Genomic DNA, 27077 nt, shown 5'->3' on the forward strand with positions numbered 1-27077 from the left:
AGCTTTAGCCGAAATTCTTTCACTGTGAAAAAGAATTGAAGGTGAGGGCGAGTCGGACGCTGATTGGCCGGTGCAGATTGAGCCGGGCTCTGATTGGCCAGTGAGTCAGGTAGAGGCCCACCTCACCTGCAAGCGAACTAAAAGCGTGCATTGAAAGCCCCAAAATGACACAGAAAACGTGGAAACACGGGCAGCTACTTAGGTTTAACGCTGTAAATGAAGTTATTTGCCATAGGTTTTATTTGTTCTAGAACATTTGTTATTTATAAAACAACGGATAAAGTCTGTGGGGAAGGTATCCACATATTGGCCCCAGACACACAACCACAGATTGTCTTGCTTCCACATCCACTGATTTAACCTTTTTGCACCCCCCTCTGAATGTTCATAATGACTTGTGTGTGAGTGTCTGTGTTTGAGCTGATCTCAGAGCAGACAGGAGGTAGGGAGGAGCCCTGTCATTAGTTGACACAATGCCATTGTCCCCTTAATGAAGCCATTGTATGAGAAGATCCAAGAGTTTGGGATTAACCTGCCAGAGCAAACTTTGTGTGTGTGTGTGTGTGTGTGTGTGTGTGTGTGTGTGTGTGTGTGTGTGTGTGTGTGTTTTATTGATGCAGGAAGATAAAAAACAGTATTAATCTTAATGGGAGATTCTAGTGTAACAGCAGTCGTGTCACACTTAACCAAATACATTTGGGTATTGGGTACATTTTATATGGTAGATGGTAGAAATAAAATCATGAAAACGTTGAAATGATCTTTAAACGTAATTAATGGGTAATACTAAACTGAAAATGTGCTGATTTTATCGCTCTAAATAATCAAAGTACAACTACATCTTCCAACACCATGTTACTCATGAAACAGCTATAAACTCTCAGATCTTCTTTCACCACTTCTGCGGGGTTACTTTAAAAACATGCAGAAAAGATAAACTCCCAAGATGGATCTTCAGAAACGGTTGGGATGCAATTTCTAAACTGGTTTTATGTCCTGAAGGTGTTTGCATGACAAAATATGGGCCTTTGGTTATGAATGCTTTCAGGCACTCTTTTATGGAAATCACAAAATGTCGTTTTAGATTCAGTTAAACCGTCATTAGTGTGTTTTTGCGTGTGTGTGTGAAGAACTGTAAATGATATCCTCCTTTGTCCAATTTGTTTTACAGAGCACCTGAGCCTCAGCTCTCTGTGTATGTGTTTGAATGGAACTGCTAGATAAATACAGGTGGGGTCCGTTTCTTACAACAACACACAGACAGAGAGACGATCAACAGAGGAAGAGACAGGATAAAAACACATTTAAAGTAGGAGAGAAAAAGATGGATGTTTCCAAGCACTATCAATCTTTACTAACACTTTTTCTCATGAACATGCATAACGTGGTGGGCAAACTGAGCTCAAGCCCACTGAGCAAAATCTTTTTTTAATTTCTTGTTAAGTCCAACAAATGATTACACAAAGATGCAAAACAACTACAAAACAGACTCAAAACCCTCAACAAATAGTAATAGTAAATAAGCAAAACCTCTATAGAGACACACCAATACCAAAAGATGGAAAACCACTACAACACACTACCACAAAGAGACAAACAACAACTACAAAATTCAAATTTACAAGAGAGACAAAAACACTTACAGTGAGACCTAAAAATATCTCAGAGACACAAAATGACTACAAATACACGCACAAAGAGATGCAAAACTACAACTGAGAGATGCGAAACAACGCAGCTGTGATGGGGGGTTAAAAAGTGCCTGTGCCCGGGGGCCTGTTGTCTCAGAATCTGTCCATGCCCATGAATCATTAACTCTACTCAGAAAACAAAGTGTGAAGTATGTTTTGCTTGCCTTGATCAAAAATAATGGTAATGTATGAGCTTTCCTTTTATCTTTACCCTTCCCTATGACTTCTCTCAGAAGGAATGTCTGCCATGTGGCGGTGTGACAGCTGAAATACTGCGAAGTCTGCAAGCTGCCACAAGACAGGAAAGTCAGGGGCAAATACCTTCCTCTGTGTGTGTGAGTGTGTGTGTGTGTGTCCCACTCTGTGAGAGAGGTGAAAGGTGTATCCGACATACCTGGAGTTTTTTCACAGGGAGAAGCAGCTTGTCTGGACTTGGCTGGGATTAAGTGTCAGAGTCTGAGCACAGAAACTCAGCTGAGACAGAGACAGAGAGATGTTGGGGCAGGAGTCGTCCTCCAGAAGGAGAGCAGTGAGGAAAACAGGATGGAGGAAGAGGAGGATGGAGAAGTGGAATAATGGTAACTGCATGGTCAGATTGATAGGGACATTTAAACAGGTAAATACAAGGCAAATACGGATAGATTAGAAAACATGAGAATAAACCAATATTAAGTGTCCTAGTGATGTGTAAGGTCACCGTTTCCTTTAATTTGTCATCTCTTTGGGTTTATATAAAATGATACAAACAAACAAGCAACCTGGAATTCAGCCCTAGAGTATCCCAATGTTTATGTAAAGTGATACAAATCAGAAATTCCTTTGCATTTGTTAAAACTGATATTCGATCCAAAGCTGTGACTCTGTTCACAAAAACACACATTTGGTCCTGAGCTGCATGCTCTGAGTGAGGTTAGTGAGCGCTGTCACCACCTTCACAATCAGCCTCTGTCTGCCGACCTCACCTCTCCTTCAGTTGCACTCGTGTGGATGTGTGTGTGTCTGTGCATGTGTGTGTTGAGGTAAGAAATTAACTTTTCCCCCCCTGAAGGCATGGTTTGCCCTCTTGATGTGCTTTCTTGGAGCATCTCAGGGTCAGTTTTAATAAAAGCACTCAGTTTCTACCATTAAGTTGAATTTTTACTTTCCCCCACTCCAGAAATATATTAACATGTGATATGGTTGGTTTAATTTGTAATTTGATTTACGTGTTCTTGGTCAAAGTGCACTTTAAAAACACTGCTATTAAACGCTTTTACAAACCCTGTGTGTGCTATATTGCACATGTCATTCAAGTCATGTGGGAGGAGGCCTCGGAGGACAGCAGTGAAAGTGACCTGCATGTGGATGTGTTGTGACTGTGTCACGGCTTGTGTACAGCCCAACTGGTCTGGCAACATTGTGGCGTGCCATGCTGGTATAGACGCAGCAGCAGCGGACTGTGGCAAAACCTGTTTGTTACGGGGGAAAAAAGGAAAGCATGGAGGGGGGAGCATGGAGAGGAAGTGGCCAATGGGGAAGATGGAATCCAACTTCCTCTTCCCTCAACAGCCTCCAGAGAAACAAGGGTGCCACAGTCCCTGACAGCCAGCATTTCTCCCTCACTGAGGGAAATGTTGTTGCCAAACAAGTTTCTCTACCCTGAAAAGAATTTAAAAAAACCTTTCTTGACCTTGACATAACCTCTTAAAACTAGCTGACCCTTGATATGTGTTCAGTGAGAAAGAGACTGATAGGTTGCTACAAAGAGTCCTTCAAAAATAACTTGTTTGAGCCGAAAGTGAACCTGAAAGCCCTTGTGGCGGAAGAAAGGATCCAGAAAAATCCCAAGCTGTCTGCGGCAAACCCCTGCGTATTCATACACACAATGGACAGCCAGATAATATTCTGCTGCACTATTGAATAGCTGACACCTGGAAGATTTGCTTTCACACGAGCCCTGAGGCTGGACAACCTCACCCCAAACCTAAGCTAGCAAGTCCCTGCACAACATCCCCAGGGTGGGGGGGAACATGAGCAATGTGTGGCTTTTGTAATTTTTCCCCTTCTTTTTTTTTTTTTTTTACTTTTGGCCTCCTTCTGAAACCATAATCACATCCTTTTCTCTTGAGAGATATTTCCCTCAATTCACAAAAGACTAAAAGGATTGAAGCAGGAAGGTGTGTGTGTGTGTGTGTGTGTGTGTGTGTGTGTGTGTGTGTGTGTGTGTGTGTGTGTGTGTGTGTGTGTGTGTGTGTGTGTGTGTGTGTGTGTGTGTGTGTGTGTGTGTGTGTGTGTGTGTGTGTGTGTGTGTGTGTGTGTGTGTGTGTGTGTGTGTGTGTGTGTGTGTGTGTGTGTGCGCGCGTGCGTGCGTGCGAATGGCAGTCCGGAGACTTTTCTCACAATGATAACATTTCACAATCATGACACCTAACTGTCTGGAAGATTTCCAACAGGAATGAGTGCTATCATGACTGATGATTAATAAAACACCGTGATTTGGACGAGTACTTATTTCATTTTTGGTTTATTATGTTTATCCTCAAAACAGAAAGCACTATCATACACTGTACAATTAGATTCTACAACAATTAGATAGTACATTTGGATTATGTGCCAAAAACAATCATGTTTCTTTTTTCAAGTTTTAACACATTTTTCCTAATAAAGCCACAAAAAGAAAATGCACCTCATAGAAAACTATAATTTTATTATTTTCTTTACAGACTTATTTATATTGTGGTGTTATTGGGATAGCATGTGATACTTAGTTTCCATCATGTACCTGGAGTTGCAGTTCATTTTCATATTAGCTGTAATCAGGCAAATACTGAGCGGATATGAACAGCTCCACTGTTCCCAAAACCAAAGAAACAGATAGTAGCTAGATTGATATCTAATGCAGTCAAAAACATCCCTGTCTATGCTGAGGCAGTATTTGTATAACTGTGATTAAAAATGTATGTTTAAAACAGGATTGTAACAGTCGAGACAGACATTATTAGGTCAGCAATGCAAAGAGGACATTATTACATTATAATGCTGATTCAGCTATTTTATCTACACTATCTTTATTAATAATAGCTAAGTGTCAGTGTCAAGCCTGTGTGCAAATGTTGTGCATGCTGGTGGCACAGTATGCATGCACACTTCTTTACCTGCCCCCTAGTGTTGCTTTGAGGGAACATCACTATTTGATATTTATCTCGTAAAATTGTTGTGTGATTATGTTTTTGTGTTGTACATGGTTACATAAAAAGAACAAGGTAAACATGGTTTAACTGTACAGAAAGCAAACAACAACAGTCCCATTATGTTAATGCTTATGACATAATTAATGATCATTTTCATGAACAAGGCGATGGATTAAACCCTAACTTCCAAATGGGCATCATCATGAATACAATAAATAAACATATCTTAAAATAATAAAGAAAACACACCAAAGTTTTGTGTTGTGTGTTTTAGTACTTACCAAAGCCACGTGGGGGCGACATTGCCAACGTCATGAATCCGCATCATGGTGCGTTCACAAGTCCTCTTGTAATCGAAGAAATAGATTTGTTACATGCATTTGTTCCAATGTTGACTAAGTAGGTCATTTGCATAGACTGTGTAAAATACGTAATTTACCGTGCACTACTCCCGAGCCTGCAGGTTTTCTGTTACATAACCTCTTATTCTATGGTTATTTTAGTTTTGTATAACTGTGCGTATTAATCATTTAAGGTTATCTATGTATGCCTTATTTCCATCTTCGCACTGGATCCATAAATGTTTTTTTCTTAGCCTCGAAGAGACGCATTACACCAGTGTCATTGAACGCATCAGTATCCTTTAGCTGTCTGTGAATTGAGAAATTCTTACAAATTGTGTACGCCTTACAAACGACACGTAGGTTACTGTTATTGTAAAGAGGTAAGTACTGCTGTCCTTTTAAGATTGTATAAGCTATAACATACCGCTGATACTTTTCCTGGTTAAAGTCTCCCACAGGCTGAAGGAAATAATTAGTTGATGTTTAGCCGACTAGCTAACGTGTTAGCCGGAGTGAGCTGAGGTTAGCATGGAGGCTAACCCACGCTACAGCTCGGTCATGTTAGTGCAGAGAAACACACCAGTGTCACCTGGATCACAACGAGCCAGATGTGCTGAGATAACTGAGTTTCAAGAAGTTAACAGGTTGACTGTTACTGAACAGTCAATTTAGAGATGGATAGGATATTAAGTCTCATCAAAAACAGTAGCTAACAACTAGCTTGCTAATTGTGTCTGTATTATTGTTCCTACCTCTCAAGACTTACTTAACAGACATTAGTAATTCCAGTATGCCCAATGCTTTGCGCACAAGTGCAAAACGTTGTTAATTCAGATAGCTAACATATGGTGTAACATGTTACGATAATGCTTAGCAGGCAGCATTTTCATTAATTAGCCATCGCTAGTTACCAGTTAATGCAATGCTGACCAAGGTCAACGTATATATAGACGTTGATGGGAGGCAAGGCTGAATTACCAAAAGGAAATATACACAATTTCACTGTCCCCATACCTGCAGGGGTCTGCGTCTCCATCAGTGTTCTAATGTGAGAGTAAGCACCACTAATGTTTATAGGATGTGAGCTGCACTAATCATTGTCAAGTTATTGGGGCTCATAGCTAATTCGTGTTTCATTTGGTAACACTTGTAGTCTGATTGCATTCTTAGAGAAAATTGTGGGGTGTGTTTATAACACACTCTACAATTTTCAAATCTGTTATCCACCTTAACTTTATAAAAGAAAATATCTTATTGAAGGTGCCCTTCTTGGATTGTTTGCTGAACCAAAGGAACTAGTTTATTCCCAACTCATAGAGAAACAAATCTTCTTTTTATGGAGGGCAAGAGAGAACTTGTTTCCCTCCCTGATTCCACTCTTTCAAACGAGTCACTTGTTAGTAAATCTGTAGCACAAACTGACAAATCTGGTCATGTTAGTCAGTTTTCTTTGCTAATTAAAACTTTCCTTGGTTGGTTAGTTTCGCCCATCTTGAATGGTTTTAGGAAATGAATTACCCTTACCCGTCATGTAAATCAAGGTTTTATAGCCCTGCCTGTAATTTCCCGTTCAGGTAAACTGAAGCTCTTCTATCTTGTTGACTTTGCCTGACCTCGGCCGGCTGGCAGTTGTGAAGTCTTTGCTTGCATTTTACAGTTTTTATAACAACCAAACGTTTAGCTGCCTGTAAGAAAGTCCTTGCACCTGGCCCTCAAAATGCTGATGAAAAATACTGAAAAAATTGCCAAAGTGTTCTCCTTTGCTATCACAGTAAACATGGTATTAGGCCAGTCTTTCTCTGTGGGAACTGAAATAACTCTCCAAACGTTTTAACTGACTTATTTATGGTAGATGTGTACCAACAACAAGAATAGAAAGTTAAGAAAAGGTCACAACACTGTGGTGTATCGGTAAACATCAAGTCATGTGTCCTTGCTTCCTCCTCTTTAGGCTTTCCCAGAATGGCGCGCGGGCATCAAAAACTTCAGTCCCAGCAGAAAAATGCAAAGAAACAGACAGAGATGAAGAAGGCAAAGGGTCATGACCAAAAGACAGCCGCCAAGGCAGCGCTAGTGTTCACCTGCCTGGTGTGCCGGGTGAGTATGATATCTTTACTATTACAACCCAGAGACCAACACCTGACTGAGGGTGCAGCCTGGTAATACTGCTATGTTATATAATAATGCCGAATTCTAACCCTTATTATGTCAAGGTTAGAAAAGTGCTAGAATTTGAATATATTCCCTTAAAAAAATGCTTGGTTTTCAACTAAATATATTGTTTTATATACACAATCCCTCATGTCAGAGTTCATTTGAACTTCTGGTGAAAAAATCCAATTGACCAAATACGCTGATCGCTTTGAGTATAAAATAATGATTTAAAGGTAATATTTTATGAACCCTTATAACGAGAAAAGGCTTTTATTTTCCCTTTATAACTCTGCTGGTGTTTGGTCCTTTTTTTTAATAATTCTATGAAGACATTTGTCCTAAATTATAAATTGTATGTATTTTCCCTTCCCGCAGACCCAGATGCCCGACCCAAAAACCTTCAAGCAACACTTTGAGAGCAAGCATCCGAAATCCCCTCTGCCCCCCGAGTTAGAGGGAGTGGAGGCATAAACGGTCACCATGGATACCAAACCCATTCAATGCCCTGCACCAACTCTGCACTTGTCTCAGTCTGACAGCAATGGATGAATCGATGTAACCAACTAAAATAGTTAGCCATATCTACGTAGGCTTTAACGGGCCAGGTTGCTTTAACACAATGCTTCCCCCCCCCCCTCTCCAGTCCTCTTTTCACTTGTGGTTAAATAACTTGCGGGGCTAAACTTAAATACCGGTTTTAATTCCAGGGCCACTGGAGTTCCAGGAACCATTCAAGTGTCGAATGAAGATTTCTCCCTTCCTTCACTAAGTTCCTCAGAACAGTCACTGCCCTGATGTCTTATGCACATAGGAGTATTTCTAGCTGCTAACTCTTGTACCTCTCTAACTCAAGCTTCAATTAAATCAATTGTTTGATAAACCTATAAAGCAAAAAGACATATGTTGTAAAGGCATAAAGTGTCTTCAAACAAAGCATGGGATTGGCTTGGGTGGGAAAATTCAGATTTTAAATTTGCTACAATCAAGACAATGGCAGATGTGACCTTGTCTTTTTTTATTTGTGCTTCAAGCATTGAATCAAACTGAGCCTGTGGCGTTTTTTTCTCATATCAGTTGTTCAATATTGAATTCTTCCACAGCGCTGTCTGCCGTTTTAAACTGCAATCTTTCACCTAGCTAATCATAATTTCATGTTGGGTAAAAAAAAAAAGTGAAATTTCACAGGCGAGTGTAAGCAACTTGTGTACACTTGGATACGAATGAATGAATGCTCCAATGATGTATAATAACATTTTATTAAATTTTACTTTGTTGTATATTTGCGTTTCTCTAGAAAGTGTTTTTTTCTTCTTCATATAATTCCAGGAAATCCTTCTAAGGATTTTGTAGGATTCATCTTATTTGTTTTTCTGCCTCGTGGGTTAAAATTAACTTCTAGCTTTTTAGGGTTTGTTGGTCCATTTACTTTTACTGCCAGTTCAATATTTACAGTCCATTAAAATTGACCACATTGTTCTGCTCCTCTGCTCATAGTGTAACTTTATTTTTCTTCCCATTTTGCAATATGTCAGCGTGAAGTCGTTCTGGGACATCAGCTGCTGTCACCTCTAAATGCAATCATTTATGAAGAATGATAGATAATAGTATTCACAATATTCCGTGAAGCCATCGGTAGGAAAAAGACAGAGTGTAATTGACATCTGACTTGGAAGTCATGCCAGGTGGCCAATCTACTCTAATGTGCCCATTTTTGTCATCTTGCCTTTTTAGGAAAACATTACACTGCGGGTACTTTACTCTCGGGTAAATTGCAAAAATCTGAATTTGATGTTGGATCATCATAAAAAGCTTGAACCTTCATTTGCAGGAATAATCTTATACCAACTATACTATAATTGAAGCATCTTGTTGATGGCTACTATAAATGTAAACCTTTTTCAAAATGTAAACATTACTTGATGCAAAAGTAGCAACGCTACATCTGAAATATGGTTTCAAGTTGTTATGCGATGGAGTAGCTGAAACAAACTGTCATAAAAGCTTTACATCATCTGCTGCTGTCAACAGGAAATGACTTGAACTGCACCACATTATAATTAACAAAATCAATTAATGCTGTGTGAACCGATAAGTAATTTCAGCTGCTGAAAATATTGTCTTCGACTCTTTTTCTTCACAAGCATTCATTTCCTCCGAGGTGTGACAGATGCTTCAGTTCAGCTCTGACTGTGACTGAAAAGATGTGTTGTCCCACTGTACACAAAGAATGAACTGCAGCATTGCATTCACTGGTATTACCAGCGTGCCTTGTATTCACAATGTCTGAGTCTGAGAAATAACGTTGTTTTCCTGTTTAATCTGAGTATTCAGAAGAACAGAGAAAAAAAGCCAGTGCCATGCTGCATGTTTTTCACTCACCCAAATGAGTCAGTCTGTCAACATGTAGCCTTCATTTAAAAAAAAAAATGAGGGTTGACTACACCTAGCAATTATGGTCATTATCGATTAATACATGAATCAAAAAGTAATTATTGTTAATTTATTGTGTAATCTTATGTGATTTATTTAGTATGCCAATAGTGCGTGTAAGGAGTTCTCAGTTAAATCAAATAGTCTTAGAAACCATTTTTTAGGTTATTTTTCCTTTGTGATCAAAGAAACACTAACTTCAAAGTGAACACGTATAGACTGATACATCAACATAATCTCTAGACACCGTTTCCTAGCAACTGCTAACATTTAGACACGGTACGGTAGATGGGGAAAGATCATTTTGGATTTGCATTATTGTTTAGTCCCCTAAATTAGATCAATAACATGAAATAATAACATTAAAAATTCAATTTTGGAATGTTTATAAAAGATGGAGCCACACATGACTTAGCAAAATAACCTACATGATTCTTCTTGACATTGTTTTACATAATAATACTCATAATTTATCATTTGTAAAAACACAACTGAATTTCGTCTAGTATTTTTTAGCAACACGTCACTACATCTCCCACGAGGACAAACGCTGTTTAGGTGTTTTTTTCCACTTCATACAACAATATTTAAAACCTTGTAGATTTACAGTTAGATGATTTCAAAAGCAGAGATATAAAAGACCGTAACACATAGTAGCCTATGTTCTAAACTATGTTTTGCCTACTGTAATATGGGAATTAGAATAAGATAAGATTGTTGGAAACTTAAATAAAAAAATAAAAGATCCACCAACTGTTTCCATGGCTTTAAATCTTTTGCCTCTAAATGTGGTTGCCATAGCAACCCGAGTCTGACGTCATCGTCCCAGTGAGACCGTGCTGCTGTGTCTTTGATTGGAGGGAAACCCCGTGGACGAGCGGGAGCGATCATCAGCTGTGCGGCCGGGAATCAGGAACAACATCATCTAACTACACTCGCAGGTTAGTTCTCCTATTTACTCCTCATTCTCGCTGCTATTATGAAGATTAGAACGTTATTTTGTACGCCGTGTGCTTAGACAGCTCTTTAAATTTAGCTTGAATTGTTGCTACTGTGGACTGTAAGAGGAAACCAGTGATGCTCCGCTTACTCAGTCATTGTTCGCCGCTTAACGTACTGAATGTGGAGCTTTACTGCAGTTGTAACCCATCTATGTATTTTACACACTGTGTTTAGAAGGCTGATTTTGAGTGTACCCCATTATCTTTTTACAAAATGAAGCAAGCCGACATTAATGTATAATGCTCGCTGAAATCATTTGCTCTGGGTGTTTTCCGGGAAGCGAAAAAGGGCGTTCACTTTGGACTGAAATAAGCAAAGCTCCTTTCATTCCGGTTAAACCGAGTCTGTCACACCATTATTGGGGTTTATTTGTATATTGTAAAATAGTTAGGAGATATTAGAATAGTTAGGCCATATTATATAGCAAGTCCTGCATCCTTGCGGCACACAGAAGTGTGTGTGTGTGTGTGTGTGTGTGTGTGGTGAAACTGGGTGGCCGACATTCCTCTGAAGGGTGCAGGTGTCTGCTGGTAAATCTGACTCACTGATCGTGGGATTTTTGAAAAATTAGTCTCCTGCGTTTTTCACAAGGAGATAATAAATGTTAAGCGATAATTAGCAAATGATGTACTTATTTCTATGCAATTTACAGCCCTGTAGTTATGGTAAAATGAAGCAAAGTAATATCTTAAAGTGTTACAACTATTACTAATACTTATGTCCTATCAATCAAATACATACATTTGTAAGTAAAGTTATAAGATGTTAGTCATGTCATGTTATTAAGCAAAAATGAAGAACACACTGGTTTCGGCTTTAGTTTTATAACCATATCCTGCTTTTGTTTGGTGTCAAACACATGCATGATGATGATTTCCGAAATGATTTAGAGTTTTTCACTCTGACATAACATTTTATGGACAAATTGACTAATCTATTTATGAAGAATATACTAATTGATACCTGTGCCCTGGGAATCTTGTTTTACAATTAACATGTCAAACAACTAATCTAGAGAGAATCTCCAGATTAATCAAATATATAAGTTGCTCTTTCAAATAGAGATAGCCTGAAAATTACATTTCATTTTCATTTAGCTGACGCTTTTATCCAAAGCGACTTACAATTATCAATTGGACGGATAAGGAAAACAATCATGTTGCAATGGCACTTTCAATATAGTTGCCCTACTATAACCACCCTTTTTAAAAATTTGATATATCATACTATCTTTTCAAATTTCTATTCTATTTCTTAATCCATTCTGATGTAAAACCCCTGTACACTATACACTTCTCTTGTGGAATTTGTAACAACTTCGATGCCAAGTCAACTTAGTCACCAGACTGAGTGCAGATAAACAAAGCTGGGTGAGATCCAACAACTATTTAAAAAATCTGGTGTGCACACACCCTGAACATACCTACTATTGCGAGAAACGCTATAATAATATTACTTGAATAATGTCAGGTGATACGATAATTCAACAAAGTGAAAGTTGTGCCATAGACTGCGTGTTATATTCTCCAATTATATCAGAGATCACTTTTTAGTGCTATTCAGTGCATGAAAATCTCTTAAGCTTGTGTTAACCAGAAGCATTTAACCAGAACCCATTCAAAAAACCATTGACTTTTGACACAGGGAAACTGTTAGTTGTAAAATGCAAATTGATTTCCTGGTTTAAGACTTGTTCCTTCAGCACACTTATAACTTCCTTTCAACTGATTGTTATTTTGGTATCTCCAAATGTGTGTTTGCATGCATGCCAGAGAACAGGTTTCTTTCAAAAAAACTTGATGACACAGGAAGGACAGTGTGTTTACATGTACTGTAGTCATCGGTCATTCAAGTTTAAGGATCATATCCCCCTTCCTCACCGTGTTGCTCCCCTCTCTCTCTCCTTGTTCCTGCCCTCCCCCCAACTCTCTCTCCTCTGTCTTCCTGATCCGTCTCCTGTCCTCTTTGTGTTGTCCTTCCCGACCCCCTCTCCTCTGGCCTTCCTTCCTCAACCCAGACAGGAGCCATGGCAAACCATGAGGAGAATGTACAGCGAGCCAAACTGTCGGAGCAGGCCGAGCGCTACGATGACATGGCTAAAGCTATGAAGGCTGTGACAGAGGAGAGCGAGGAGCTCAGCAACGAGGAGCGCAACCTGCTCTCTGTGGCCTACAAGAATGTGGTGGGGGCTCGGAGGTCCTCCTGGAGGGTGGTGTCCAGCATGGAGCACAAGACTGAGGACACCAAGAAATCTGCACAAGCCAAAGGGTACAGAGAGGCTATCGAGAAAGAGCTGAACGACATCTGCCAAGAAGTGCTGGTAAGCTGCAGAGATCACGTAGAGTTGCAAATAGGGTGAAAGGAAATGGAGAGCAAATGCTTGAACCGAGATTTACAGATGTGAAGCCAACAAATAAATCGGCTGTTTTTCTAGTGAGAACTTTAAGTGTTACAACAGAGAGAATGAGTGAGGGACTGTATTTGGTTTTCCTGTCCATGACAACTGTATGCAACACCAGTCAAATGCACTTAACAGATGCATTTATTTCCGCACAGGTTGCTTGCTTTCATATAAACATTATAGCTATAAGGTCAATAATGAGTTTAATTTGGTTACAGCCTGTATGGGCTGGGGGTCACGTCAGTAAGAGCTACATGGGGCAGTGTAAATATTCACTAACAACGTGTAGTCATGTGTTTCTGGATACCTCATATTTAGGGGGAAAAAGTTGGAATCAAATATTAAAGTATAGTGGACATAGTCGATGTGTAGGAGCCTTCACAACATGTATATTAGACTAGTTTGAGTCTCATGTTTTAAGTCATTCTACCAAGATATGCTTCAAGCTAATGGAGGCTTCTCGCTGCCGCTCTAGATGTTCAGATAGCAGACAAACCGGTGAACTGGCAGTCTTGTAGATTTAGTTTTTGAAATGACGCCTCATTCACTGCGATTTAATTTTACTACAATTTGATCAAAAGGCTGTAATGTTTCGTATAGGAGTGAGATAATATAATTTTGTATGTGCCAATATGCTCTGTTTAATGTTTCCTATCACTTTATGATATCTTTCGTCCTGACTTTCTTGATTGTTTTTGTATAAGCTAATGAATGCAAGAAATTAGCAAATTTCAACAGTGAGGATGAGGTTATCCTTTAAAGCAAATTCATGACCATTGGTTAAAATGTTCAGGTTAAATACACCACTCAAAATTCTGTTAAGTTATTATCTTATTTCAAACTGCTTGTGCATTTGTCTGTTGAGTTTCAAGACGCATTTCAACAATAATGTTGCACACCTTCATTGCAGGACCTGCTAGACAAACATCTGATCCCCAAAGCTACGCCTGCTGACAGCAAAGTCTTCTACCTGAAGATGAAGGGAGACTACTTCCGTTACCTGGCTGAGGTGGCAACCGGAGACAAAAAGCAGGGTGAGGAAAGCAGTAAAGCATTTTGAGGTTTCTTTTGGTCATCATACTTGCCATTAGCCTCTCCATTAACCCCGGTATTCACCCGGGACAGGGGAGTTATTATTAAGGTTTATGAGAAGTGCGTCAAATGTTTTTTTTTTTTCAAATGATTCCACCTTTTGCTAAATACAAACATGTGTACTGATAAACAGTCCTTTAATTATTATATGTTATATTCCATTATATTACACATATTCTGTTAATTTACACATTCACATTTCGTTCTGCATTTTGCAGCTGTGTATCCTTTAGCCTGGAATATGATCATGGCCTTAATCTTCCTCGTATGTATGTCATATTATTTGACGATTAGTGCACCAAGCTTCGATTAGTCAGCAGATGGTGCTTTTACACAAGGTGATCTTTTATCTCAAACTTTTTACAAGGTGTGCAGCATAAGATACCATGATGATCTACCCTGCTGGGAAATAACCAGAAGAGTTAACCCTGAAATGACCTTGCTGAACCCAAATCCTGCTTGTGGCCACTGGCTTGCCTCAGGTGTTGTTTGTGGCCAGAATACTTAATGCACACGAGGTCTGCTGCTTGGTCATCATGGCAACAGGAGCTGCACCATGTCGTTTGCTGCTACTGTTGAAGAAATATTTTGAGTTTAGTTGTTTTTCCCTTAGTATTTATCCTTTTTCCTTCAATTTGTGATGAGCATTTTATAGTCTTCGTGGTTGGTTGGTCATATTGCTGAACTCTTTCTTTCTTGTAAAATGCTGACCAGAGCCCAGTGTATTTGCTAAATAGCTGAAACAATTAACAAATGAGTTGATCAACATATTTATTACATTCTGTGGACCGAAATAATTATTTTGTGGAGGAAATAATCAGCAGGTTAATGGATAATCATAAACAGCCCGGCAATTTGGGCATAAGAAGGGCTTAGGTGACGTATCTATGAGTTGAACTGCAAACTTAATATGTGTAAATATTGGCATATGTGGGAGGCTGTGGCTCAGTGGACTTTAACTGAACTTCGAATCAGGGGGTAGCAAGTTCGAGTCCCACTGCAGTCAGCATGTCGTTGTGTACCAGGGCAAGACACCTCACCCCAAATTGCTCCTGTGGGGATTGCCCACAGTACTGAATGTATGTAAGTCACTTTGGATAAAAGCGTCTAACAAGTGACATGTAATGTAATGATTGCCTGAAATACATTTTAGAAGCAGGAACATGCACATACAGATTCTGAACAAAGGATCGTACTCTTATCCGGCAGTCAGCTATTAATGTAAACAAACCTCAACAGATAGCTCTTTCCCATTCAGTAAAATCTGCTAACTGATTGATCTCTCTTTCTATGTACAGCAACCATTACTAATTCACAAGAGGCCTACCAAAAAGCCTTTGATATCAGCATTGAAGAAATGCCGGCTACCCATCCCATCCGCCTAGGCCTCGCTCTCAACTTCTCTGTCTTCTTCTACGAGATCGTCAACTCGCCTGATAAAGCCTGCAAGCTGGCCAAGGAAGTAAGAACCGCCATTTTCTCATATAACTATCTTGTGAAAAGCATTATATGATGTTAATGTGGGTTTGTGATTCTGTAACTAATGAGTTAACTTAAAAGCGGAAGTGTTTTTCCTGATGTTTGAATACAAAGGGACTTTTCACCTTTACTAATTCTAACTTGTCATAGGAAGACAAGTTTAAGGTGGTATAATTTCCTTATAAACGAACAGGTGCATTATCAAAATTTTTAGACAATTTTCAAACCTTGCATTGTTTTTTTCTGCCACAAGCTGTCATGAATCGACTTTTATTCAGACTTTATCCGCATGTTTTCAAGACCCTTTTTGAATTTTGTTAGTTTTTAAATGCATGTTTTTACTGGCTCCCGGTACAAATAGAAAAGTAAGTAATTCTAAATGGTAGAATCTGGCTGCAATGATAAACTACCATGGGCCGCTTCGCTGTCTGCTGTTAGTGTTCTGATTGATCCCCAAGCGGTAGTAGGTACTTATTGTGTACATAATGAGCATTAGTACATCAGTCTTACACCATAACAAAAACCATAAAATACCTTGGTTTTACACATTTTCTGCAGGCAAGTGTATTCCCTCAGTCATTCCTAATTTTCCGATGTACAGTTGTTGTTGGACAGAAATACATCATGTTAGACCGTACCTTTGACTAAAGCTGTTGTCGGGCTCAACAATTTATCAAGTACAGCAGGAATGTACACGTTATCTTAAACCTTGTTCGTGGCTGTTAGCTGTTGTCTTTTTTTAGCCATTATCATAATTTCTTTTAGTTTTTCCTTGCAATTTTTTGGGTACAATTGTCGGAAGCCTAAACACATGTTTTTTGGAAGCACTGATGGCTGTCTGTGTCTCCTCCAGGCATTTGAACAAGCCCTTCCACAGCTGGACTCCCTCAACGCTGACTCCTACAAAGACTCCACCTTGATCATGCAACTGCTCCGTGACAATCTGACAGTAAGTGTGTCATCTTCATTTCTGTGTCCTAAAATGTCACTTTCTGATCTCACTTATCTCTGCACTGGTTTGGTTGATTTTGACTTATAAGTCATCTATACTTTACTAAATGTTTGAAATATTGAATTGTTTCCCATGATTCTTAGTTTGCACTAATCTCAATATCACTTGCTCTATTGCAGCTGTGGCAGTCAGACGCCCAGGCTGAAGAGCAGGAGGAGGGGGACAAGGAGAAGGAGAAGGAGAAGGAGGGGGAGGGGGACGACAAAAAAGAAGAAGATAAGAAGGAGGATGCAACTGAGTAGAACTAATCTTCAGAAGAAAAAGAAAAGCAAGAAAAACACACATGTTTTACCTCTCACCAGCCTAAGTTATGTGTGTGTGGCTGTGTGTGCATACACATGCACAGATATGTATGTTTACACTCCACTCACAATGTGTAAAGTACAGGATGTGTATGCAGATACACTGACGTGTATGTGTGTTACTTGTATGAGCACCTCCACAGAGAAAAGAATGGAATAGATCTGTCTTGTTTCTTTCGAATCTACTTGTTGTGTCAAACAGTGGATGTTTATTTTTTTATTTTTTTGTTCATTGTTTAGTCCAGATGATGTCCCTTCGTTTAGATCCAAATCTGCCCCATGTTCTTTAACCTTATCACCGTAGCAAACTGCTGCTGTTGCAGGAAAACACAAACAAAAAAACCTCTAAGTGTAATTTTGATAATTTGTATGTTTTACTTGAACTCAATATTTACAATCATTGTGACACGTGAGTCTAAAAAAATCCTGCATATACACTGTTAAAATAAATTTAAATAAAAAAAAAATATTGTTACAGCAATCAGAAGTCACTAAATTTAAGATCTCGTTTGAAAAAGCAGTGATCATATGATGGAGGGATTTACCTTGGTAAAGATCTATTACCATATTGGGTGTATCCATCCCGCCCTCTTGGTGTCGGTGTAGCAGATGGTGTATTTATGGGTGGTACACTTGTCATTGCTCTTTGTGCATTTGGGCATAGGAAAGGTTTTCTGTATGAATGGCCACTTGGGAATACTGTATTTAAACTTTGGTTTGGTTTGGTTGAGGGTTACATTCCATTTGACTGACATCTATTTCAAACTCGGTGAAATGTGTACACTATAATTTCCTGCTATTCTCAATAACACATGACAAGGTATGGAAAGCCTAAGAAGTGAACAACTTGACAAAAAGGCGCAATACTGTAACTTTTGATATTTTATCTTTTCAGCAGTGCAGATGATACTTTTGCCATGTGCTCTCATGTGGCTTTCTGCTCTTTTTCTATTCAGGTGTTTTGTATTTTCTTTTTGTGTATTTTATTCCCTTGAATATTGATTTGACTCCTGGAATGTATGTGGTTCTCAGTAGTATGGTGTGAGGGTTAGCCGTGCTTTGAAACTGGCAGTTTCTGCTTAGGATTTAGCTTGAACCAGGTGGTTTACAGTAACATTTACCTTCCTTGAAAGTACATTGTGAAAAACTAAAACATGCCTAAAATCAACTGATTATTAAAGTAACTTGGTAGGAAGCTGCGTTATGACAATTTAGTAGTAACAAAGTAGTGCCAGTTTCTTATAATTAACAGTATCTTGGTTTTAAAAAGATGGGATGCAGGATTCAGAATTAACACTGAGTATGTTATTTGGTTATGTGCTTTCATGTAAGTGGAATTAAAACATTAAATCAAGTGTGCTGTGTTTGCTCTTTGTACATGTGGAATTACTTTTTGTTTACAATGTATTATTATAGTTATCTGAGAATAACCCATGTAAAGGCATATCCCAAAAAGGATAATTTCTCGCATGACTCCATTGTGAGCAAATAGCCAAAAAGTGGAGAAAAGTCTAGAAACATTGAAAAGAAGGACACCATTTTCATTTTTCCATGGGGACATGAAAGAACAAACAGAGTTGTCTCTAAGAATTCAAGATACAACTGAGTAATTGAAACAAATTGCCATTTTGTGGGTGAAATGTTTCCTATAAAGCATTGTATTTAGGTGATATAGCCGCTTGTGAACGTCCTCTAAAAGCACACAGCCAAGAACCGCCTTCATTGAACAGTGGCTGATTTAACGTTAGAACTCTATTATCTAACAAATCTAGACAGAACACTACTTTTGATTTCAAACGATGAAAAGGCTTTATTTGTAATAATGCACAATAGCTGCTGTGTAGTTTTAGCAACAATGCGACATACAATAAACTAAACAAAAGTGAAAGACAAAATTATTCAAGTAAGTCGCCAGAACAGCAAAGATATGTACCAAAAAAATAGAATAAGACAAAAACAGAATATAAAATTAAGCTGATGCGAGGCCAATGGGACACTTCGGTACGCTGATGAAAGACCTGTGAGATTAAAACATGAAGCTAATATCATTTTTTATTTTATTCCATTACCTCCCTTGGTTCTGGTGAATTAAAAAAGACTCAGTAGAAAAGCACAATGGAAAAGGCAGCAGAGCTCTGGTTTGATTTCAGATGGATACTAGCTTTTCACTGACAACACTGCCCTCTGCAGATGGATATGGCTTTGTGGGCCATGTTGTGGTGCATGTATGGATGTAATTTTGTTCAAATTAAGCTTGACTCACTTTTTTAATCTGCAGTGAAATGTTCCCTGTCAGTGTTAAACTATAATGTGTTATTATGTTGCATTAGACTGCTGTAAATGTTTAAATGTGTGCTCTTTTTTACATGTTGGTATGTTGAATCTACAGCAAAGCATAATTGTCTCCAGGATCATCATGCATCCCTAAAAAGTAAACTTTTCATGTGCTCAAAAAAGCATGTTTTGCACAAAAGGCACCAATTCAATGTTCAGGTTCACAAAAACGTATAGTCATCACATCTAGATACATGTTTTTCACTGCAGCAAGCCTCTGAAACATAGTATTATAAACATATATTCAAATAAGTGCTTCAGATTAGTATCATACCTGAGTAAATGTATTTATTCTACCATACTATAAAATATCAAGGGTTTAGTTTTCAATCAGTAGGCCCATTTCAGTGACATTTGTGAGCTAATCAGCTCAGATCAATGGCCTTTAGAAACAGATCTAGTTAAGTGAGTAATGTAGCTCTGTCTTCATTTTCACTCTGATAGCAGCTGATAACGCCATAAGAGTCACACCCCAGATGTATGAAGGCTGTAGAAAGCATATGTTTATAATGGGAAGGATTTGTATAAGACAAAATCAAAACAGCACAGCTATTCATATAGGTAAACCTTTCAACTACATGGATATGAAATACACCTTTCACACATGACTCTTGCTTGATATTTGCACATAATAGGTGTACTCAAAATCAATAATACACACATGGTGTGGCATTGTACAGGATAATGTAAAAAAGGAATATAAATGTCCAAGCATGAAATTGCAGGAAATAGTTTGTCACACGTGGTGGATGATGGTGTCAGAGACAAAAGCAATGTTACATGTGCTTGGAAATCATGTGATGTAGTCTTGCACGATATCATATTTGCTAAATGCCCATGCACACGTTACGTATCAAATGCGGAATACCGTGTTGCGGTAAAAAATCTCATAAGGCACGACAGGCCCATTACATCCTGACTGTAGCCTACTACTGTCTATATACTAGCGGGGATTTAGTTTCGCCTGTCGATCCTCTCAAATGCAGGGGATTTCACGTCGTCCCCATGCAGCACCACTGAACAATTGCCTATTGTGGTCAACACAATAAGTCAATTTCGTTTTTACTTGATTTCATCATCATGCGTACAGCTGTGGTTCACGCCCCCTTGTTAACTTGTTTTACAAATATACTGGAACATGATTGGTCCATTGCGGTGACGCGTCCTCTGGTATATATAAAAGCTCTTCCCAGTGTTTCCTCCCCCTCTACCCCGGCTGTTAGCGCTGTGTGAGTGCGTGTGTGCTCCTGAGCCCGCTCGGCACACGTTCTATAAAAAATAAAAAAAAAACAAAAAAAATTCAAAACATAAAATATACAAAAAATCATTTTTATTTCTTTTTGTAACAACGGTGAAGCTGGAGTAGACCCTGCGCATTGGACGGTAACGTATAAGATCGAGCTAGCTAACGTTTAAACGGAAGACATTTTTGTTTCAGTCGACGTCGTACCAGCTCCGAAGCGAGGCCTTAAGTCGCGTTTATTCGCTTTTAACATCGCGTGTCGATTTGAGTTACAGTTTAAATTCATTAAGAAGCGGACATAGTTCGATTTTAAACGTATTTTTTTTACTCAAAAGCCGTAACACGCCAACGGTTGTAAACGTCTACCATCAGCATTCTGCTTAACTGACGTGACTTATAGCGACCGTTGGAGAACCACACGTTCGAACAGACGACAAAAACTTTTGTCCGGTTATAACATCTACAAAAATCAGTCTTCGTCCAAAAGAACTCCGCTAGACCATGAACCCCAGCGCTCCCAGCTACCCCATGGCATCCCTGTATGTCGGGGATCTGCACCAAGATGTGACCGAGGCCATGCTGTACGAGAAATTTAGCCCTGCCGGAGCTATCCTATCCATCAGGGTCTGCAGGGACATGATAACCCGGCGGTCCCTTGGATACGCCTATGTTAACTTCCAACAGCCAGCGGACGGTGAGTACTTTATTAAAATGCCGAGTAAAATGTGTGAAAAATTGTCTGTTTTAACATGCCATGCGGTGATAAGCGAGAGCTAGCCTCCTTTTTTTTTTTTGCTACACGTGACTGCGGCCGACATGTTGTCGGTATAGGCAGGGTCTCCTCATGTGAACCACCCAGCAGTGGCGTAGCAGAGAAGAACCCGGCCCTGTCCACCATAGTAATGTAGCATCGTGCTGCTGAAAACTAAATGCCTCTTTATCTCTGTTCTGTAAGGACGACACCCAAACTGTTCGGCCTAAAGTGCTGCCCAAACCGTTTATTTAATCCTCCCTGAATGCTAACCCGTTAGCTTTGTTGTGGTATTAAAATTCAACTCTATTTCAAACGTTGTCGGTTAGTTGTTCGAATGTCAGCCCTGCACACCCTCCAAAATCAATGCATTCCCCGGTTATGAGCATTGCTTTGCCTAATTCTTCAGAATTAATTAATTTGCCCCGCATTGGGGATATTTACGGTATTACAACAGCAGAAGTATAGTGCAGATGAAGGGAAGAAAAAAGACTCGTAGTTTAAAAAAAAAGAAGGGGAGGCTTAAAAACAAATTGCAGATAAGTTCACAATGGTCAAAAAGTAGCAGCACATTTGATTTATAAAGTGACCATATGAAATTAGCAATACATTGGCAAATATAATAAATAATATTATATAAATAAAGTGTAAAATGCACCAGGGTAGATAACAGTGTTATTGCAAATTAGGGGTATTGCAGTATATGTGGGTGGTGCATAGTTTATTTAGTTTTTTCCGAAATATAACAACCCTTTTTAATATAGGAAGTATTAGGGTGGTGAATGTAGATCTAGCCCTCTGTAATGCATATGAAATAAACATATATATATATATATATCCTGTTAATTATTAATTTATCTGCAACTAACGGTTATTGTCTGTCAATGAACAAAAAAACAATTTATTTCTAAAGGAAAAGGTTTTTGCACTTGAACAAACAATGAAATGATGTTCATTAACATAGAATGTTTTATTTGAAACCCCCTTGGATGTACTGATTAATGTAACACGTGCTAATTGTGCTTCTCCCCTCAGCCGAGCGTGCACTGGACACCATGAACTTTGACGTGATCAAGGGGCGGCCTGTGCGCATCATGTGGTCGCAGCGCGATCCGTCACTGAGAAAGAGCGGCGTGGGAAACATCTTCATCAAGAATCTTGATAAGTCTATCGACAACAAGGCTCTATACGACACCTTCTCTGCTTTCGGCAACATCTTGTCATGCAAGGTAAAGGACAAGTGACCGACTCCCCTTCTTTTTGTTTCCAACCTGAAATACGGGGGTGCTCACGCAGAAGTCATTGTTATGCCACAGCATTTAAAGTGGTCATTTGCATGTGTGTGCTATGTAAATGTCCTGGAGTTTCTTTCATTGTAAACTACTTGCCCCCCACTTTTCACCCCTCAACAGTCAGTTTCTGTTGCCTTCTGCCCATCAACCGAACAGTACATTTGTATGTAGATTAATATTAGATCAACTTTATATATTTTCCCATAGCAACCAAGCTACCAACCAAATTCATGCAACATTGTGGAAGTAATTGAGATGTATAACAGCAACAGTCATTTACTGTTAATCAATTGTTGACTAAATTATTTACTTGTTCCTGAATACAAGGCATGCCACATGAAAAGACAGTATTATATAAAAATCTAATATTTGAAGTGTGGTCGAATAACTATTTGAGGTTGAATTTACTGCATGTGTGTGTGGCTTTTAAAAACAGCATGTGTTTTCTTTCTCTAAGGTGGTTTGTGACGAGAATGGCTCTAAAGGCTACGGGTTTGTGCATTTTGAGACTCAAGAGGCAGCTGAACGAGCCATTGAGAAAATGAATGGCATGCTCCTCAATGACCGAAAAGTGTAAGTTAAGGTTTAACACATTTAAAACCGTGGTGCATACTAATGTGTGAAATGGGGTAACTTGAGTCTTTGTTCAATGAATGATGCTTGAGCAGTTTCAGTCGGGAATTCTTTGCAAAAGTGAGTGAATACATAGGTTTGGCAGATTAAGACGCAATAAAAAAACAAAACAAATTATGATGCATAACGTTTACTTAAGGTATGCAATTTGCATTACTATTTTGATGAGCAATATTTGGTCTTATTACTGTAGTGCAAGTGTTTTAATATGTTGCTAAATGTCCATTTGCAGATTCGTGGGCCGTTTCAAATCCCGCAAAGAGCGCGAGGCCGAGTTGGGTGCCCGCGCAAGGGAGTTTACAAACGTCTATGTTAAGAACTTTGGTGAAGACATGGATGAGGAGAAGCTGAGGGACGTCTTCAGTAAATACGGTCAGTCAGGGTGTCCATGTTTCAAAAATATTGATTCCTGTTCAAATGAATACAGTATTTTTATCCTCTGCAGTATAACATGGGGCAACTTTATAGTCCTTAAAGATATTTTCTCTGTTGTCTAGGGCAAGCCATGAGTATCCGAGTCATGACCGATGAGAGCGGAAAATCTCGAGGCTTCGGGTTTGTCAGCTTTGACAGGCATGAGGATGCCCAGCAGGTAAGAGTTGTGCCGACCCCCTCGATATACATACATACGGTAGTTTTAACAGTTGACTAAGTTTTCTTGTTTTTTTTCACAGGCGGTGGATGAGATGAACGGGAAAGAGTATAATGGCAAGCTCATCTACGTTGGCCGTGCCCAGAAAAAGATGGAGCGACAGACAGAGCTCAAGCGCAAGTTCGAGCAAATGAAACAAGACCGCATGACTCGCTACCAGGTCTGTTTCCTTTTCAAATTATGCATTTTAGTCAAAGCTGCTTCTTTAAATCCCTTCTGTAATGTTTGGTCAAGCTTGTTGAAAGAATGCAGCTTTGTCAAATTCGGTGCTCTCTCATTAGTAGGTTGCACTGGCCAAAACAGCTGCAACAGTGACTCTGTAGTTCATGGGCCCCATATTTCTTCACCATGGATTTTGGGGATAAATATGTATTACAGACAATACCTTTTTTAAATAAACAGTAAAAAAACTTCTTTCAGTCCATTGGCATTCGATAAAGCTTTCGTAATGAGTCATATTCTCAAAAATAAATCCCAAAGTTAGAACTACTTTTTGTCTTTTTTCAGGGTGTCAATCTGTACGTGAAGAACCTTGATGATGGACTTGACGATGAACGTCTGCGAAAGGAGTTCACACCGTTTGGCACAATAACCAGTGCCAAGGTAATACCTCAGCTATTGGCTTATACTATATCATTTATAGATTTACCAGTGTCCAATTTCACTCATCTTTTCTTTCTTTGTTTGACACTCAGGTCATGATGGAAGGCGGACGCAGCAAAGGTTTCGGCTTTGTCTGCTTCTCGTCCCCGGAGGAGGCCACCAAAGCGGTGACAGAAATGAATGGACGCATCGTAGCCACCAAGCCATTGTATGTTGCCCTGGCACAGCGGAAAGAGGAGCGTCAAGCTCACCTGACCAACCAGTACATGCAGCGCATGGCCACTGTGCGCGCAGTGCCAAACCCAGTCATCAATCCCTACCAGCCAGCCCCGCCGTCTGGCTATTTCATGGCAGCCATACCTCAGGCCCAGAACCGTGCTGCTTACTACCCAGCTGCTGGGCAGATGGCCCAGATCCGCCCGAGCCCCCGCTGGGCCACACAAGGGGTCCGGCCACAACGTAAGTATCTCACACTTCCTCACATGTCCGTTCATCATTGTGTATTCACTGTAACAAAATAAGTTGTTTGTCTCGTGTATGATACCATTGTGTTTTTGTGCTCATAGATTTCCAGAACATGCCAGGTGCGATGCGTCCCTCAGCACCACGCCCTCAGACCTTCGGTGCCATGCGGCCGTCCTCCCAGATGCCCCGCATGATGTCCACCCAGCGTGTTGGTAGGTCACCTATACCAAGTCAATATTCCATCCAACTAAACACAAAATAAAGCTTACCTGTATGGCTGCTGCTTTTGTCTTATGCGTTATTTTTCTGTCCCTCTTGCTGCAGCTCAGCCCATGGGCCCCCGGCCAGCTGCTGCAGCTGCAGTTCCTGTGCGCGGAGTCCCTCAGTACAAATATGCCCCAGGAGTCCGCAATCCCCAGCAGCACATGCCTGCGCAGCAACAAGTTGCCATGCAGCAGGTACGAATGCACATTTTTCAAAAGGCCACACTGACTGACCCATGCATCCCTGCACATTAGAAAAAGTTCAGTATGGACCCAAATGTTTTTGTTTATCTGACTTTTAATCCCTCCCATCAGCCTGCTGTCCATGTTCAGGGACAGGAGCCTCTGACAGCCTCCATGCTGGCTGCCGCTCCCCCACAGGAGCAGAAGCAGATGCTGGGTAAGTGTCACCAACAGCTCTACACAAACACATACTATGTTAGCCTGCCTTGAGCTCTCTGTCCTTATTCTTCCATCTCTGACTCTATCCCCCACTTTACCTTCTTCGCTGTATTAAATGCGTATGTATTTTACGTGTTGTCTCTAACAGGTCCTTGGTGAGTAGTTTCCTCTGTATTAAATCCTCATTGTCTGTCACACCTCTAGGTGAGCGTCTGTTCCCAATGATCCAGAACATGCACCTAGGTTTGGCCGGGAAGATCACCGGCATGTTGCTGGAAATTGACAACTCAGAGCTGCTCCACATGCTGGAGTCCCCAGAGTCTCTCCGCTCAAAGGTAAGAACTTGAGGAACATTTCCACCAAAGGATGAGAGTTTATTAATTTTAAGTATGCATCTTCCCTAGTTTGCACTTTTTAAGATGCAGGAAAGATCTTGTGGCAAACGGAGCACTTTAGAGATGGCCCCATGATGTTTTACTAACAATCTACAACCTTATCTTTGCAGGTGGATGAGGCGGTGGCTGTGCTTCAGGCCCACCAGGCTAAGGAAGCCACCCAGAAGCCTGTGCCAACCCCAGCTGGAGTCGCTACTGCCTAAAAGCATGGTATGACTACCTTTCCAGAGAAGGATATGACATCTCATCTCTCATTTCTGTCACTTGTGTACTTGACGAGTTGTAGAGTTATTCGTATCACTGATTGTATTTTTGCGTTTTCACAGGTGTTGGACATCTTGAGACTAGCTTCACCGATGGACAAAATAAATAAACAATGAAAAAAATGAAAATACACAAAACAAAGTAAAAAGAAGTGAAATGATATAATAAAAAATGCCTATGGTAACAAGTCTCCAACTGGGCCTAGATGAACAAACACCAGGCCTGGTTTGTTGAGTTAAAATGAGAAAATAAACAAAAAATGGAAAAAGTTAAAATCAAAAACTACCAGTTCATGGAGGGTTTTAGAAGAGAATTCTGTGACATTGAATCATTCCTTTCTGCCATTTTATCCCTTTTAAATGTTTGGATGTGTGGGCTTTAGAAGCCTTTTATTGTGAAATGTCTTATGACCTTTGCTTGCTTCAATAAATCTTGGAAAAATATTCAGTTTGTTTGTCATTCTTCTGATGTGAAACTACAGAAAAATACCATAAGCCAGGCGTGTAATGTATGCACAGTTACCAGATGTATCCTGGTAAGAGTTTCAATAGAATTGGAGGATGAAACCCTGTTTATTTGTCACTCGTACATGCACACAGTGAAATGTGGTCTGCATTTAACCCATCCTAGTACTAGGAGGAGTGGGCAGCTATTGTACAGCACCCGGAGGGCAATGGGGAGTCGGGGGGTGTCTGCCTGGTGC

The 27077-nt window shown here is 39.8% G+C and overlaps 3 protein-coding genes and 1 non-coding gene across 4 annotated transcripts; all 4 read left to right on the forward strand.

The window, feature by feature from the left end:
* Window positions 1–5426: 5426 nt before the first annotated feature.
* znf706 (zinc finger protein 706) lies at window positions 5427–8638 on the forward strand. The gene is made up of 3 exons (XM_034124800.1): window positions 5427–5585; window positions 7157–7302; window positions 7735–8638. Exons 2-3 carry the CDS (start codon window positions 7168–7170, stop codon window positions 7828–7830), a joined length of 231 nt encoding a protein of 76 aa, XP_033980691.1. The 5' UTR covers window positions 5427–5585; window positions 7157–7167; the 3' UTR covers window positions 7831–8638.
* Window positions 8639–10610: 1972 nt separating this feature from the next.
* On the forward strand, window positions 10611–18432 carry LOC117477965 (14-3-3-like protein). The gene is made up of 6 exons (XM_034124801.1): window positions 10611–10730; window positions 12809–13111; window positions 14103–14226; window positions 15583–15746; window positions 16617–16712; window positions 16895–18432. The coding sequence occupies exons 2-6, from the start codon at window positions 12818–12820 to the stop codon at window positions 17015–17017; spliced, it is 801 nt and encodes a 266-aa protein (XP_033980692.1). The 5' UTR covers window positions 10611–10730; window positions 12809–12817; the 3' UTR covers window positions 17018–18432.
* Window positions 18433–20606: 2174 nt separating this feature from the next.
* pabpc1b (poly A binding protein, cytoplasmic 1 b) lies at window positions 20607–26817 on the forward strand. Its single transcript, XM_034124802.1, has 14 exons — window positions 20607–21348; window positions 22441–22634; window positions 23155–23270; window positions 23563–23702; window positions 23828–23922; window positions 24005–24142; window positions 24490–24585; window positions 24678–25044; window positions 25152–25262; window positions 25375–25508; window positions 25629–25713; window positions 25920–26050; window positions 26221–26320; window positions 26437–26817. The coding sequence occupies exons 1-13, from the start codon at window positions 21156–21158 to the stop codon at window positions 26311–26313; spliced, it is 1893 nt and encodes a 630-aa protein (XP_033980693.1). The 5' UTR covers window positions 20607–21155; the 3' UTR covers window positions 26314–26320; window positions 26437–26817.
* Window positions 24230–24366, forward strand: LOC117478518. The gene has a single exon (XR_004555481.1). It is a non-coding gene; the product is annotated as a small nucleolar RNA SNORA5 (small nucleolar RNA).
* Window positions 26818–27077: the final 260 nt, after the last annotated feature.

Source organism: Trematomus bernacchii, unplaced genomic scaffold (genome assembly GCF_902827165.1).
Source record: "Trematomus bernacchii unplaced genomic scaffold, fTreBer1.1, whole genome shotgun sequence".
NCBI classification, from domain to species: Eukaryota; Metazoa; Chordata; class Actinopteri; order Perciformes; family Nototheniidae; genus Trematomus; species Trematomus bernacchii.

Excerpts from the sequence above, each read along its gene's own strand:
- znf706 (XM_034124800.1), top strand. The coding sequence starts at position 7,168 with ATGGCGCGCGGGCATCAAAAACTTCAGTCCCAGCAGAAAAATGCAAAG. Across the intron at positions 7,303-7,734 it reads TCACCTGCCTGGTGTGCCGG|ACCCAGATGCCCGACCCAAA; the intron begins GTGAGTATGATA and ends CCCTTCCCGCAG.
- LOC117477965 (XM_034124801.1), top strand. The coding sequence starts at position 12,818 with ATGGCAAACCATGAGGAGAATGTACAGCGAGCCAAACTGTCGGAGCAG. Across the intron at positions 13,112-14,102 it reads ACATCTGCCAAGAAGTGCTG|GACCTGCTAGACAAACATCT; the intron begins GTAAGCTGCAGA and ends CCTTCATTGCAG. Across the intron at positions 15,747-16,616 it reads CCTGCAAGCTGGCCAAGGAA|GCATTTGAACAAGCCCTTCC; the intron begins GTAAGAACCGCC and ends TGTCTCCTCCAG.
- pabpc1b (XM_034124802.1), top strand. The coding sequence starts at position 21,156 with ATGAACCCCAGCGCTCCCAGCTACCCCATGGCATCCCTGTATGTCGGG. Across the intron at positions 22,635-23,154 it reads GCAACATCTTGTCATGCAAG|GTGGTTTGTGACGAGAATGG; the intron begins GTAAAGGACAAG and ends TCTTTCTCTAAG. Across the intron at positions 24,143-24,489 it reads ACCGCATGACTCGCTACCAG|GGTGTCAATCTGTACGTGAA; the intron begins GTCTGTTTCCTT and ends GTCTTTTTTCAG.